The following is a 15,256-nucleotide window of genomic DNA, read 5'->3' as shown; positions in this document are numbered from 1 at the left end:
AAAAATATTTAAAAATTAAAATTAAAAAAAAAAGAACATTTTGTTTACCCACCCCATCTCCTACCTTTCCCCAACCCACCCCCTCCCCCCCATCTCTACTCTACAACTCGTACCACCCTCCCTTCCATCTTTCCTTTACAACCCAGACCCACTTTCACTTTTCTCCTCTACAACTTGAACCCAGCTTTCCCGCACACCCAACCTAACAAAATCCCGAGGAGAGAGAAGAACCGAAGCACCGAAGCAAGGTTGCCACCAGGTGCCAATGCTAGAGTCCAGTGAGGCAGCAGCGAAGGCTAGGAGTGCTAAAAAATCGATTGAGGATTGCTAATTTATCCAAATTAGGGATTTGGGTCAATTGGGTTTTTGATAAATTTCAAAAACTGGAAGGGTTTCCTGCTGAATTTGAATTCTTTTGGGTGGGATTTTGTTGGGTTGGGTGTGTAGGGAGGGTGGGTGTGGGTTGCAGAGGAGAGAAGGGAGGTTGGTATAGTTTGCAGAGGTGAAAATGGAGGGTCTTGTGGGTTGTAGAGAGAGATGGGAAGGAGGGTGGGGGTGAGGTAAGAGACGGGTGGGTAAAAAAAAAAAGTTTTTATTTTTTATTTTTTTTATTTTTTTAGTTTTCATGTATTTTAAAAACTCTGGCCATCCTCTCCTATCTCACATCCACCTTTCTCCCTCTTTTCGGCAAATCACCTCCCAAACCCTAATATTCCCAATCCCCAATTTTTTACTAGAAAGTGGGTTCGAGCAGAGCATCCCTGTAATACCTTGAAATTTTAAATATATGAATATGTGGAGAAAAATTGAAAATAAATCGATTTATGGTTATGTAAGATTGAATTGAGAACTTTTAAAAGTTTTGTTTCCGGAAATTATTATAATTTACATAGTAAAATTTATCGTTAAGTTGAAAAGACAAAAATGCCCTAGTTGGTTTAACGTAATTATACAAGGATGTATTTTATCCTCATATATTTTGGCATATTTCTTGACTTATTTGGATAGAGGACGATTCCACAAGTGTGTAGGCGAAAACCATTCGACAAATGGGGTTATAACCATGAAATAGAAATGAACGAAAGTAAGGGCAAAATAGTTATTTTGCCATGATTTTGGGAAGGTTCCAAATTGTGTTATGGATTGAAATATGCTATGGGGAAGGAACAACCAAAAAAAAAAAAAAAAAAAAAAAAAAAAAAAAAAGGAATCGGGGAGACCAACTAGGAAAGAAGAAGAGAAGAAGGGGAGAGGGGGCCGAATCAGGATAGGAGGGGGAAAGGAAGTGACCAATGAGATACATGAGAAAGGAGAGAAATGAGAGGAACCGAGGGAGAACACCGTAGCCAAACCAGGTCATCCCTTGACCCGCTGCCTGACTAGGCGTTAGCCATGATTTCTGATGCCTTTTCAGGCGATTTCTCTAGCGATTAGAAGTGACATACCACCTGGAATTGACCTAGCACCCTTTCTTGTTCCAATTTCATAAAAAACCGAGTTGAATTGACCTTGATTTCATGATGAACTCACCGCCGAGTTCGTGGGGTGTACGGCTAAATTCCACCATTTTTGAAGGTGGTACAGTCGACCACCACCATCAAACTACTCCTCATGAGGTAGGGAAAAAAGCCCAAACAACTATAGGGTGTGGCGGAGCACTGAAGGTGACGGATTAAAGCCACCCATTTCTAGGGTTTTCGATGACTCGGGGCAGTAGGGCGGCGTGTGAGGCGGCGCGTGGGCCGAGACCTCACCTACCTTTCCTAGACTAATTTGGATACCCTGATACCATATGTGACGTTCGATTCATGAAATTTCGTCGTATGACTATAGTTTTGATAGAGACCGCCACTTAGACATTATATGATTTGACGATTCGACCGTTGGATCGGCACCAACTTAATTACATAATAGAACATAATATTTAAGGATATTAGAAACTGACGGATCAGGAATCTAGCATACGGATCTTCCAGACTAAATTACTAGGGTTGTGGACCCTACCCTCGACCTTGATTGATAGTTGACTTTTTAGTCAACTAGGCCGAATTATTCTGGCATGTCATTTATCTTAGAGTGTTGTTGGGATTTCATGGAGCTTAATGGGCTCATCGTGATGATGTTTGTCTCGATTTATGTATTGTGGCACCATATTGAGTTATACTTGTTTATTAAATGTGATTTCTATTGAATTGTTATTTTTATCTTTAGACATCGATCTATCTTTATTAATTGTGATTTGATTGTAGCTTGGAAACGTTTATGAAATGTGGGTTGTTTTGTATGATTGGTATGTTTATGCCTTCGGCTTGAACGAAATGTGGCATAGGTCGAGTTGTATTGAAATGTGAACTACGAAAGACTTAATCCCGCTCAAGGGTACGTAAGTAGTCTAACAGGGGTTAGATGCACCCTTAAATAATCGAAATAAATCTTTTGTTGAGAAATTGAACTAAGAAAAGGAATTTGGTGAGTAATTTCAGATTTAACCTTATGTTTTGGTAAATAAATGTTGGTCATAAATTTTTGTGAGAGATTAAGAAATTGAAGCAGAGAATCGTGATTAATGGTAGTTAACTAAACAAGAGTTTAGTTTGGGCCTATCACCGATATTAGTTTCCGAAATAAATATTTCGGGGTGGGGGCTTACAACCCCGGTCCAGTTCCTATCCGAGATATGCATCGACCCGGCTCCATTGGCCAACTTATCTGCTTTGTTCTCGAGCGAAAACCAGTTTGGTTGGGTTGTGGAGGTTTTCTAGAACGGGAAGTGGAGGATTTTACAGAATTGAAGGTGATTTGGGGAAAAAAATTGGGGCTTGGGGCTTGGGAAAATTAGGTTTCGGGAGATAGCTGAGAATGGTTTTCCTCGGATGTGAGGTCGGATCAGAAGGCCAGATTTTTTATTTTTTTTTTAATTTTTTGAATATATTCCTCTTTTTTTTTTTTGAATTTTTTTAATAGCCACATGGACCCATATTGACACATGTCGCCCAGTCATTATCCACGAGGGTGCCGCATCACCAGTTAACGGTTGATTTAACAGCAACCTTAATGGATGTATGAAAGCGTCACAAAACTATGATTTTAGGTACCACTCTAGGATGAAAAAAACTTCATGTACCAAATATTGAAAATAAAAAAACTTCATAGTAGTAAACTGAGATTAATCCTATTAACAACTAGCATATGGGCACACACAAAGTATGTGAGAAATTTTTTTATTTTTGTTTTTAAAATAGAAAGACAGAGTAAAAGAGTGATAGATAATGTGAGTGAGAAGTTTTTTTAATTTTTAATTTTTAATTTTAATTAGAGATATGTTAGGATTATATGTGGGTGAGGCTTAGAAAAAAAAAAGCAATATTTGGTTGTGTGAAATTACATTTCTGCGCCATATTTCTTATTCATGTTCTGTTTTAATTAGAGGATTAAACTGGTAATTTCATAGGATTTTGGTTGACAATGAGTGTTTTATTAATTAGTCGAGATTATATATATGTTAGGATTACATGTAGGTGAGACTTTGAAAAAAACAATAGTAAAATTTGATTGTATGAAATTACATTTCGGCTCTATATTTCTTATTCATGTTCTGTTTTAATTAAAGGTTTAAACTGATAATTTAAAAAAAATTTGGTTGAGTGAGTGTTTTATTAATTAGTAGAGGTTAACATCGGTATCCGCATGTTTTTAGTTTTGGGTGGTCCAAAACTCCAAATCCGAGGATAAGAAAACCGTTCACTCTCTCTCCCTCCCTCTCTTTCTCTCTTCCTCTCTCGCTTCCATCTCCATCTCCAATTCCTTCTTCCTCTGTTTCGCGCTCAAGCGACTGACTGAGACTCACTGACTACATGCCAATGCCTTTGAAGCTTTATGTGTAGAAGAAGAAGAACGAGAAGACAAGAAGAAAGACATGTCAGTCTTATCAATTTCATCATCGTCGTCGTCGTCCGCAGCCGTTGGATTCTGTCCTTCCCACAAACACGCCCTTCCCAATGCCTCATTTCTCACCCCACTCCATCTCGTTGGGGCCCACCCAGCAAGTGACCAGAAGAATACCAAGAAGCAGAAGAGGAGAGCCGCCGCCGTTGGAGGAGGAGGAGTCATGGCCACCAAGCTCACAGTCCTCAGGACCCACCATACCCTTTTCTGTGATGAATTGTTTAAGGACAGGAGCTTCCAAGGTTTCAATCCTTTGAATTACATTCTGCATTCTTGTTACTTTTTTTGCCCATTTCAGTTGATTGCTCTACGCTCTCACCTGTGCAACCTTGCTGTTTTACATCGAAATTTCATGTAATAGTATGACATTTTTTTTTTTTTTTTTTTTTTTTTTTTGTGATGATTTTTTTTTTTTTGGTTGAAATATACTTCTGTTGGATATACCAAGATGTAGTCGTGGAAGGCCCGGCTTTAGTGATGGTCAATGGATACTCATTAGCTAAATGGAGGCACATTCAAGTGTTCAATGTGTTAATTGTGGTGGTGAGTGGTGGTGTTTGTGTTGGTGACGGTGCTGATAGTGATATGCGGAGTATCCATGGGCACCCATTGACCATCCCACCGGCTTATTGTTTAGAGTTGGAGAACAGAGGAGATTTTAATTGTTTTTTCTTTTCTGTGATATTCCAACGGTATGCAACTTTTCCTTATGATTTATCGGTTGAAATATGCAGCAAAAACTAGAGATCCTCTGTGTTTCCGGGCACAATATATCTTATCCACTACACCGCGTTCAACATCAACAGCAACAACTACAGTACTTGATATGGAGAAGCTCAGACTACCTTCCTTAGAATTTAATTCCGATTCTTTGGCTTCAAGTAGACCGTGGACATACACAGGGGCAATTGATCCTTCCACTGAGGTAATAGTTACTAATCGAGAATGTTTAGTGAAATGCCTGCTGGATTTACATGATTCTCGGGTAATGGATAAATTACACAAACTAGGTTTGCATTCATTCAATTAAATAACAAAAAAAGGTTCTAAAAATTTGACATGGATTATGGTTGGGTTCTCAGATAGTTTTTGAACATGTTTTAGCTGCTGTGGCCTAGCCACCTTCACTTGTTCATCGCATACTTGCAATGACAAATTCTGATCGCATGCTCTATTGTGGGTTTAGAGTTTAAGATTCCAGTATTTTCTTTCCCCGTTTGATTTTTTATGTATGAAGGATGTTGAGCTTACAACTCTAATTAACTTGGGTGGATATCATCAGGCGAACTTTGGATCAACTTTAGTTACAGAAACTCTTCTTACGAGTGAAGAGGCTGTAATAGCAGCTGCTGCGGCTGAAGCTGTTACTCTTGCAAAAGCAGCTCTGAAGGTTGCAAAGGATGTGGCTATGCTGGTTAGCACTAATCACTCTGCTAAACCAGAAATTTCATCTCCAGTTTCTCCAGAGACTAATGCTTTGCATTTCAATTTGGCTCAGCATATAGAAACTAAACCGGTTAGAGTAGGAGCTTCCATGGGAGCTGAAACTGCATTTTTGGAAGACCATTTCATTCAATCTGCAGAAAAAGAGTCAGAAGAAGTGGAGCGAACAAATGAAGAATTTGAACTTCTGCAGGAGCAACTTTCCAAGGGTATAACGGCAAAATCAAGTCGTCAAACCGAAAGGAAGGCCAGAAGATCAAAAGCAGCAGAAAAGGCTGCTGCAAGTGTTGTGTCTGTGAAGTCTGGTTCAACCAGTAGAAAAAAGCGTTCTTCAGTACAAGAAATAGACCACTCTGATCCCTTGCGTTACTTGAGATCTACTACCCACACATCTCGGCTTCTTACGGCGAACGAAGAAATTGAGCTTTCTGCAGGAATTCAGGTACTATATCAACTACTCCTTGTTTCTTATGAGAGTTTTGAATCCACCTTGTTTCTTATGAAATATATCAACTACTCCTTGCAATCTTCATTGATACTGCACCCTTGCACCCTCAGACAATATAATAACAAATAAAAAAATGAATGAAAAAGTTTGTTTACCCTTTTTGTAGCTGATAAGGTTGCATCCACGCTGATAACTATTAGGAAGTTCAATAATGTAAAGAAGATCTTTCACTGAACTACTCACAAATATACTTCCATTTTGCAGTGGTTTAAAAATGAACCATGCACACAATACCCTTTCCTGGTTTAAGTATGACTTAATGTCTAGCTAACATTTCGTCTAATTATGTGGGTTATGACGGAGGCTAAAATATACTACACCCATGGGTTGATATGTAATCTATTGATAGATTCACTAAAAATTGTTTATGGCCAACATTTTAGGAAGTTACTTTTCCTGTTCATGTATTTCATAGAATTAAATTCGAAGAGTATAACTGTATAAGGCTTTTGCTGGGAAGCTTTGGATTACAATTAAGCATGGATTTTGATTGATATAGTATGTTATCATGTCATGGATGAAAAAGGGGAAAATTTCAAGGAAATTGTTCAGTCCTAGAAATTTAAATGCACGTAGAAGTAGTTATAGAACACAAGTAGAAGTAGGAAAATAGTAAAGTCGTTGTAATAGTTTACAAGTAGAAGTAAAAAGACATTAAGAGTTTCAATTGCACGTATAGTTCAAGAAATATGCAGGCATTAAAGAAAACGTTCTTGGAATATCTAGAGTTAATTTGACTATTGTATTTTTATTTCAGGAACTACTGAAACTGGAAAAGCTGCAGGAGGAGCTTGCGCAAAGATGTGGCAGGCAGCCCACCATTGCACAATGGGCTGCAGCAGCAGGAGTTGATCAGAAGACTTTGAGGAAGCGTGTAAACTATGGTATTCTGTGCAAAGACAAAATGATCAAGAGCAACATAAGGCTTGTTATATCAATTGCAAAAAATTATCAGGGATCTGGGATGAATCTTCAAGATCTTGTGCAGGTATGGTTTTATCTTTGTCATCATAGATATATATAATGGGTTAGGATTGGGGGTACCCATTTTTTGACATACATTTTGACACGCACTCTGTATGGCTCACTTCGTAATGTATTTCAATGATCCAACCATCTATCTTTTAGGTCTTTCTCAAAGATCATGTCTACCAAAGTCACCCAAATCTGCAACCTTATGACTGTTGGATTAAATGATAGTCATTTTATAGTTTCCTTCCTGAACCGTATCGTCCATTTTCTTTACTACAAATAATATTTTTCAAAGATGATCTATGAATGATGATCTCTGAAATATAGACAATTTTTCAAAGATGATCAATGATGATCTAGTTTTAATGGTTTTGATTGGATTGGTTTAATATTTTTCAAAGATGATCTATGAATGATGAATTGAAATATAGATAATTTGGATCCTTGAAAAAGTTACGGATTGAGCCCTACAAAGTGTGTAAAAAATGGATGTCCTCTACTCTAATCCAACCCATATATTGTAAAATATATATATATATATATGTATGTATATATATGTGTGTGTATATATATGTATATATTTATATCTGTGTGTATTTTGTTTTTAATATAAATTACTCTCTCCAGAGGATTAAAAAAAACTATTTTCTTCAAGTCTTGCCACCTTTGAGTTCTTATTCTTGGTTATTGACTTTCAGCAAGGATGTCGAGGCCTTGTAAGAGGTGCAGAGAAATTTGACGCTTCAAAGGGTTTTAAGTTCTCAACCTATGCACACTGGTGGATTAAACAGGCTGTTCGAAAATCTCTTTCCGACCAGTCCAGAACAATTCGCTTACCCGTGAGTTTTACCTTCATAAATTTCTTTTACCCTGTGGTTGCTATTTGGTATCATGGCTCGTGATGGTAGAATTGTTGGGACCCCACTTCACATTCCTGCTGAATTTTTGTATGTTAGTGCTTCATGTTTTTAATACTCTTTGCATTTACAATATTTTGGTAAAACAGTTTCACATGGTGGAGGCGACGTATAGAGTTAAAGAGGCCAAAAAGCAATTGTATAGTTTAAATGGAAGACATCCTAATGATGAAGAAGTTGCAGAGGCAACAGGGCTATCAATGAAAAGGCTTTCTGCTGTATTACTGACTCCAAAAGCCCCTAGATCTCTGGACCAGAAAATTGGAATTAACCTGAATCTTAAACCTTCGGTCTGTCCTCTCTACATCCAATGAAACGGAAATTTTTATCCAACATTTTGTCACCTTTTGTGTGCTCCTTTTCTGACGATTTCATGTTGTTCTTCACAGGAAGTAATCTCAGATCCCGACGCAGAAACAGCAGAAGATCTGCTGATGAAAAAGTTTATGAAACAGGATTTGGAGAAGGTACTAGATAGTCTCAATCCTAGAGAGAAGCAGGTTGTCAGATGGAGGTTTGGATTGGAGGATGGAAGGATGAAGACATTGCAAGAGATAGGGGAGCTGATGGGTGTTAGTAGGGAGAGAATTAGACAAATAGAGTCATGTGCGTTTCGAAAACTGAAGAACAAGAAAAGAACTAAACATTTACAGCAATATGCAGTTTCATAGCTCATACAGGGCATCTTGATTTTCATTTATATTATGGCTTCAATTTTCATGTTACCGAGGGGAAATGTACTCTTTTCACTTTCTGTAATACGAGAGAATATTTGTTCACAGAAACAGAATTTTTTGGATCTATCATTTCAAATTCTTTTAATGTATCAAAGTGGAAAGAAATTCATATGAACAAGCGTACAGACTCATATCTCAGGTACTATTTTCACTCGATTTGAACTCCTACTTCCAGCATTCTTTCTGCTAACATTATTTCTTAAGGAATGTTTGATCATGCACCATACAGTTGGTTTCCTCAAAGGAGAAGCAGTCAGCGTGCGTGGTGGATAAAATACATCGGTAAGAGGTTCATTCTATCTGGAACTTGCCATCGTAGTGTGGTCAGTGTGGTAAGGCACTACAGTGGTTTTCAGCTTGTCATGGTTGTATGCTAACATGGACAGGGATGTTCGTTCAGCATAGATGAAATTTGCAGGTTCGTTTCAATCCAGTTCAACATGGAATCACACTCTGGTACGTCTTCTTCAATATGGTTGATCCCGGTCTTATTTCTGATTCCCCAGTTACAGAGGTTTATAATTATTTGTCATCTGATCGAAACTATCCTTGTTTTCAGTTCCTATTTCCTTTAGCTTTTGATGTGATTAGTTATACACTTTTAGATCTTTATATAAAGGTTAGTTCAACTTCTTCATAAACAAGTTTGCTTCTAGATCAAGTAATGAGCCTGCCAAAAAGCCAACGTTTAAGGTATGACTTTGGGGATATTCATGGTATGTTGAAGGAAATGAAAAAATTATGGCAAATTTGGAGGTAAGAGATGAGTTACTCACAAAGAAAACTTATAATCGTCGCAAAATGGGAGGGTTAGAAGGGAGAAGTTTCGTTCATGTCAACTCCTCTTATAATCATCGCAAGATGAAAAATCATTGTCCTTCACCTTCAATGTACCTTGAATTTGGAGGTTATACATTCCAATCGAATCTTTAATACCAAAACGAGGCTTAAGGCTTCAACTTCCAGTGATAAAAGTTACAACATGGACAAGAAATTCATTTTCCATTTTGCCCCCTATGGTTTCAACTTTGCAATTGTGGGAGGAGAGAATCAAACTTGGAATATATCTTTAACGAAAAATGGGCTATTAAAACTTAACGCGGGGAGAGGAAATTTGGACATTCGACTTCTTCAAGAGAAATATTATAAAATTAAGAGCTAGTTCGTGATAATGTAAACTCATCTATCATTGGAGTTTGTATGTATGTCATATTTTGATGCGTTAATTTAGTGTGGAGTAATAATAATACATAATTGCTTCCCCTTGAATCCCCCCACGATGCTTGTTGAGCTCATGCTTCAGTTGATTCTGGTCAACCCTCACCTAAGTTCCCTTTTAGGACAACTCCAGCACTGGAGGGCTCACGAGTGGCCCGCCGCAATATTATTTTTCGCCATGCAGTCTCAGTTATTTTATTTCATCTTCAGTTGTGTAGGGGTTATATTAGACCACGGATTGGTTCTGCCTTGATTCATATTCGAATTGATTTCTTATTGGATCAGCGGAATTCAATTTGAATCATTGGATCTGATGCTAATCGGATTCATATCATATCAGATCCTTATCAGATTTAATTTTTTTAAACCCTTGGAAAGATTAAAATATTATTAGTAATCTCATTCCTTTATTATATTTTTCTATTTTTAATTAAAATTTTCATGTTGAATACTAAGTTTTTTTATTGCATAGTAAAACTTAAATTACCATTACTTAAAAGTATAAATAATATAAAAATCAAATAATATGTTATGTTTGTTGATTTTAAATGCCCTTAGTTGATCTTGTTTATCGATAACCTCCGGTGTTTTGCAAGCTTATAAGATGATGCTATGCGAATATATGAACAATAAAGTAAACACGCTGCGCATAAACACAAAGAATTTAGCGAGGTTCGGTGAACTTTGCTTACTCCTCATGTGATCTCTCTTGAGACCTGCATTATAGAGAATAACTCGGTTACAATAGCATAGAGCTTCTCCAAGGGAAATCAAAATCCTAGGTGGAATGTCGTTATGCATATTTGACATCAAAATCTTTCCAACTAAAGTGTTATTTGTTGATTGGACTTAAAAGCTATGTGATTAAAAGTCAAATTTGACATCAATATAAAATTTATTTTAATTAATTTTAATGGTAGGTCTCTTATTACACTAGCATTTTAATTAATAAAAATTTTGTTTCAACATTTTTTTAATAATTACAACATTTAAAGCTCCATTTTAATAAGAAAATAACATTTGACAATTTGATTGGAAAAGTACAAAATTTGACATAAAACTTTAAACTGTCACATCAACCATCAATTACAACTTGAGTGTTATAATTTGACATTTCCTTTGAAGATGGTCTTAATGTGCTAAACCCCAAAACCTTGTTTTAAATCTCTCTCTCTCTTTCTTGGGTGAAAACACTCTTACGGAATTTGAAATCAATTCTTAGTAAAAATGCAAGCTAATCCAAGAAAAACACTTGAAGTGCTTCCCAAACGAGCCCATAAAAACGTCGAGCTACAACACCAGATTTGAACATACCTAATTTTGAAGAACCTCTTTGTGAGCTTTGAATGATAGGATAACATTCCATGTCAAAGATATAACGTTAGCAGTAAGGACCTGGAAACACAAAAACAAAAAGAGTATAAAGAAAAATAAAACGAGAGGATTCCCGAATGAAACTGGAAAATAAGTAGTTTACACAAAAGCCAGCTTTCGAAATGAAACTCATAAACATAACCCGATGAGGGTTCTAAATTCTAATCGCACACCTAATTCGTTTCAATCCAGTTCTACATTAGGTATCCCATCCATTTTCCTGTACACCGAATTTACTTTGGATCACAGCATTCCATCAATTTTCAGTCTTTTCCGGTCTAGTTTTTTTATCTTTAAACAAGCTCAAGTATAATCCAGTTTATGTCCTCTCAGGTAGACTGGATCATTCCAGTCTAGGCTGAATGAAAATTACGTGAACAAGAAGTGGTATCAGAGCTAGGTTTGGCTGATATCCGTTTATAATGGAGGGTGCAACCGGGTTTAGCTTTTTGTGTATATCGCGTTTAAGAATAGGAAAACAAAACAACATCAAGAGGCAGAAAGAGAGTCCCTTCTGTGTCACCAAGAAACCCGTGCGTTGAGACTCTTGGCTCCTTGCAGGCACTATTAGATGTCGGGGGCAGTTAGGCATCTTCAGTCTGAAACTTTATCATATCCCAAATAATATCCCTAAGCATATTCTGTCTAGGAGCCATAAAATATGTATAACTTCTTTATACCGTTCTAACCTGGAATTGCTGTGGGACAAACCGAAAGTTAAGAAATTGGAAAGGTATCCACAGTTGCCAATTAGCTAGCACAGCAGAAAACCACTCCTACGCAAACAGATACTTCATATTAACAAATGTAGTTTGTATGCAAATTTACAAAAGTAAATACAATCATTCCATTAGGTTTCAAAGCACATAGATTCAATTCTTTTAACACCACCTGTTGAAGCTTGGGTACAACTTGTGAACGTTTTCCCTCCAGCGTCATCAATGTTGATAAGAAAACTCCAATGAATATAGGAGCAAAAAGAAACTGCAGCAACATTAACCCGAAAGTTACAAGACAGTATTGTATTTAAAAAAATAACTATCACTTGTCATGAACTTTAATAACCTCAAATGAGAATTTGAGGTCACCTGATCAAGTACGAGACGTAGGAATGCACCTGATGCTCCAGGCATCGTTACCAGTTTGCTTAGATACAAATACCTAATGACAAAAGGTCGTGTAATGAAAACGTACAAGAGCAAAACATGAAAAGGAAGGAAATACACATAGAAACAAAGAAAAATTACCATGAAATTAGATAGATTACTTATTTACAAATCCAATGTAATTTTAGATTTTTTTCCAGGGAACTTGATGGCGTGAAAATGCCATATGATAAATTAAACTGTTTGCTGTACAGGAGGGACAGAACAGACATTAAAATTTTGTACCAAAAGGATGTACCCATACATTCATATCAGTTGACAGTTACTGTGTGTTTCTAAAGTTCGTATCCTATTCGTATCTGTTTTTAAATAATAACAACAATAATGAAAGCAGTACTATAATGATGATTCTAAACTTCAGGCTTACAGATGGAATTTTGAATTGTTACCAGAAATGTAACGTTGGACCTACTAACACCAGCCCCAACAGGGTAAACAAGAACGTTCTTTTCAGGTCCAGGTACGGAGCTTTATCAATGACAAGCTGAGGCAAAGAATCACATTAGCATTGTCATACTCTGAGAGAAAACAGTATGATCACAAAAAGATAAGTGATAACTACCATTTTGCAAATGGTACAACCACTCAGTATAATAACTTACAAATTGTACATCATTGTGCGCACTAGAAACCACTCAAAGTTTCAACACTACAACATGTGAAAAACTTTATTCTTTTGAAAGGCGATTGGGCCAATACAATGCCATGGTCTTGAGGCAGTTACCTATTCAGCTTGATTTGAGAGATGATAGACAACAAGAAAATTGAGCATCTCAACTAACAAGTAACACCACTCTAACAGAATAATCTAGGATCACCAGTCCTAGTTCAAATAAACTTCAGTATGTTATTTCCAAATCAGAAAGATAACTGTGTAGCTTATTTGAGATCAAGGGTTCAAGATAAGTGGTTCTAGCAAGCACCAAATCAGATTTGCAAAGCTAATCCATTGTTGGAACAGAGATCATAGCATTAGATTTGTCCCTTTCAAGTTTTATCTTCTTCGTTCTTTGTTCTTCCAATTTTCTTCTTTATAAATCACATCTAATTTGCCAACTCAGCTGTCCACCCCGATAACAGTTTTTTGTTTCTTTTTTGTCAGAATCATAAGATGTCTAATAGTCCCCCATTAACTCCTAGTTTGGTTCTAGACCCCTTCAGTAGACTAAAACAACATTTTTGAACTAAGAATGCTGAATACAAACTATCAGTATCAGATGAACGTGTCTTCTAGACACACGAAAGTGCTTTCTCCAAGCTGCCTCGTTATAAAATTTTCAATGACACATTATCTATTTGGGGAAAGAAACATGAATCTTAAACCCCCTTTAACCCTTGTTTTCCCACTCAAGTATCCAGAACTACCTTGGGACCACACCACAACCCTAATCCCCATCCCCAAAATCTACAAACTCCTAGAGTAAGATGACAACATTATACCAGTACAAATATACTTGTGTGACAACAAAAGATAAGGAAAATATATGCAATCTTGAACAAAAAATGCATACCAAGGATGTTGAAATGCAAGTTGAAGATAACGCAGAAAAACAGAGAAAGAAAGATAAACCATTCAACAAATTTTGTTAACGGAAACTACAGGAACATTACCTGGCAGACTACATCCCCAGTAAGAGTTAAAAGGGCAGATGTCAGAGCTTTTGTTGCAACAGGATACTTTGCAAGAAGATCCAAATACCTGAAAATATACAAAATCCAAGCTGGTAATGCTGAACAGGAACATTATTTTCTGACTGATTAGCTGAGAAAAAAGTTCATAATTCTAATTCTATCCTCAGGATTGAACATAAGACCAAGTGTTAGTATACATAAAATTTGATACATATGCAACCCAAGTGTTTATATCATCGTATGCTTGTTACATTGAAGACGCCTAAGTAATTTGTTACCAATCCAAGCAGTCAGCACTATCTTATTTATTGGCTTCTTTAATCCAAGTGAATCAAGTCGAAGACTATGTAGGATATTGAGTAATGTACAAAGCCTGAGTATTTTAAACTGCAAACTTACCAAAATTCAACTACAGGCTCTAAGCTTTGTATCCCGCTAACCGTTAAACTTTCATCTTATATTTTATTCTTTGAAATTGGAATTGTTTCATTACAAATGTACAGAAGGTTCAATTCTTCGTTTTATACAGTCAAAAGTAAAGTTGTAGCTATCATTAGAAAATACACATCAATGCAACAAAAGCTTGGACATTGACATTTGAAAATAAGGTTACCACGAAAGCAATGACCAATTGTTTTCACCACGACCACCGCCTTCACTGTTTGCACCGCCGTCACCTCCGCCGCCATAGTTTCCATCACCAGAGCTGCCGCCTCCACCAGTTCCACCCGACCCACCATCGGAAACAACCGAGAGACGAAACCGGTCATAACCCAGTTGCCTAAAACCTATTTCAGAACGACCCAAGTCCTTAAGCCCGACTTTAATGCCGGAATTCAGGGCAAATGAGTGAGGCTGGCACATAGAACATCTCCTAAAGTTCCTTACTTGAACTGGATTTGCTGCAATCCTAGACACAGTACAAGAATGCAAAGAGGGTCTACGAGAACAACCAACGAACCGGTTTAGGAACGGGATTTTACGAGTGAGTGAGAGGGATGCAGGGTTTAGAGCCATTTCGTGCTATGAACTGAAGCGGCTCTTGGAAATGTGACGTTTTGGGGTCAATAGGCATACAAAAGGGCTGCTTGTTCTCTCGGGTCACGTGTTAGTAATTAACAACCGATTCACCAGTGGCAGACTACTTAGTACTGGTGAGGTAATTGTGATGTCTATATAAGAACAAAACACCGTAAAAATAATCCTATTACATTTGTTACTTTAAAGGTGTGAGTTTGATAAAGATTGAGTTTTATATATCAACTGGTAAAGATGATGAAACTTATTTAGCTGTTATGAATGTAATTACTTTTTGCTACCTTATCAGTTTGGTAGTTTCTGAAA

The 15,256-nt window shown here is 36.9% G+C and overlaps 2 protein-coding genes across 5 annotated transcripts; one reads left to right on the top strand and one right to left on the bottom strand.

Annotated features, from left to right (window-relative positions):
• The first annotated feature begins 3,693 nt into the window (after positions 1 to 3,693).
• On the top strand, positions 3,694 to 8,591 carry LOC125479948 (RNA polymerase sigma factor sigB-like). Of its 3 annotated transcripts, none has more exons than XM_048590123.1 (8): positions 3,694 to 4,187; positions 4,680 to 4,870; positions 5,228 to 5,359; positions 5,444 to 5,830; positions 6,654 to 6,884; positions 7,567 to 7,707; positions 7,875 to 8,075; positions 8,175 to 8,591. In XM_048590123.1, exons 1-8 carry the CDS (start codon positions 3,917 to 3,919, stop codon positions 8,454 to 8,456), a joined length of 1,836 nt encoding a protein of 611 aa, XP_048446080.1. In that variant the 5' UTR covers positions 3,694 to 3,916; the 3' UTR covers positions 8,457 to 8,591. The 3 variants fall into 3 exon arrangements, with proteins under 3 accessions (XP_048446080.1, XP_048446079.1, XP_048446078.1); XM_048590122.1 differs by having other exon boundaries at positions 5,213 to 5,359; XM_048590121.1 differs by having other exon boundaries at positions 5,228 to 5,830.
• A 1,638-nt stretch (positions 8,592 to 10,229) lies between these two features.
• On the bottom strand, positions 10,230 to 15,014 carry LOC125479949 (protein sym-1). Of its 2 annotated transcripts, XM_048590124.1 has the most exons (8): positions 14,526 to 15,012; positions 13,892 to 13,979; positions 12,670 to 12,764; positions 12,203 to 12,275; positions 12,006 to 12,098; positions 11,804 to 11,890; positions 11,055 to 11,135; positions 10,230 to 10,456 (listed from the first exon to the last, which is right to left on the bottom strand). In XM_048590124.1, the coding sequence occupies exons 1-7, from the start codon at positions 14,927 to 14,929 to the stop codon at positions 11,055 to 11,057; spliced, it is 921 nt and encodes a 306-aa protein (XP_048446081.1). In that variant the 5' UTR covers positions 14,930 to 15,012; the 3' UTR covers positions 10,230 to 10,456. The 2 variants fall into 2 exon arrangements, with proteins under 2 accessions (XP_048446081.1, XP_048446082.1); XM_048590125.1 differs by lacking the exons at positions 10,230 to 10,456; positions 11,055 to 11,135 and adding an exon at positions 11,505 to 11,713 and having other exon boundaries at positions 14,526 to 15,014.
• Positions 15,015 to 15,256: the final 242 nt, after the last annotated feature.

The sequence above is a fragment of a genome, unplaced genomic scaffold (genome assembly GCF_019419815.1).
Source record: "Pyrus x bretschneideri cultivar Hongxiangsu unplaced genomic scaffold, Pyrus_bretschneideri_v1 Contig30, whole genome shotgun sequence".
NCBI classification, from domain to species: domain Eukaryota; kingdom Viridiplantae; phylum Streptophyta; class Magnoliopsida; order Rosales; family Rosaceae; genus Pyrus; species Pyrus x bretschneideri.
Note: the sequence above shows the minus strand (reverse complement) of the source record. Positions and strands in the feature narration are given on the sequence as shown.

What these genes read in the sequence shown, in the direction of transcription:
- LOC125479949 (XM_048590124.1), bottom strand. Translation starts at nt 14,929, where the DNA reads ATGGCTCTAAACCCTGCATCCCTCTCACTCACTCGTAAAATCCCGTTC. An exon ending in AATTGGTCATTGCTTTCGTG is followed by an intron (nt 13,980 to 14,525) that starts GTAACCTTATTT and finishes GTATATTTTCAG; the next exon opens with GTATTTGGATCTTCTTGCAA. An exon ending in GGTCCAACGTTACATTTCTG is followed by an intron (nt 12,276 to 12,669) that starts GTAACAATTCAA and finishes TTTTGTCATTAG; the next exon opens with GTATTTGTATCTAAGCAAAC.
- LOC125479948 (XM_048590121.1), top strand. Translation starts at nt 3,917, where the DNA reads ATGTCAGTCTTATCAATTTCATCATCGTCGTCGTCGTCCGCAGCCGTT. An exon ending in CAATTGATCCTTCCACTGAG is followed by an intron (nt 4,871 to 5,227) that starts GTAATAGTTACT and finishes GGATATCATCAG; the next exon opens with GCGAACTTTGGATCAACTTT. An exon ending in ACCTGAATCTTAAACCTTCG is followed by an intron (nt 8,076 to 8,174) that starts GTCTGTCCTCTC and finishes TGTTCTTCACAG; the next exon opens with GAAGTAATCTCAGATCCCGA.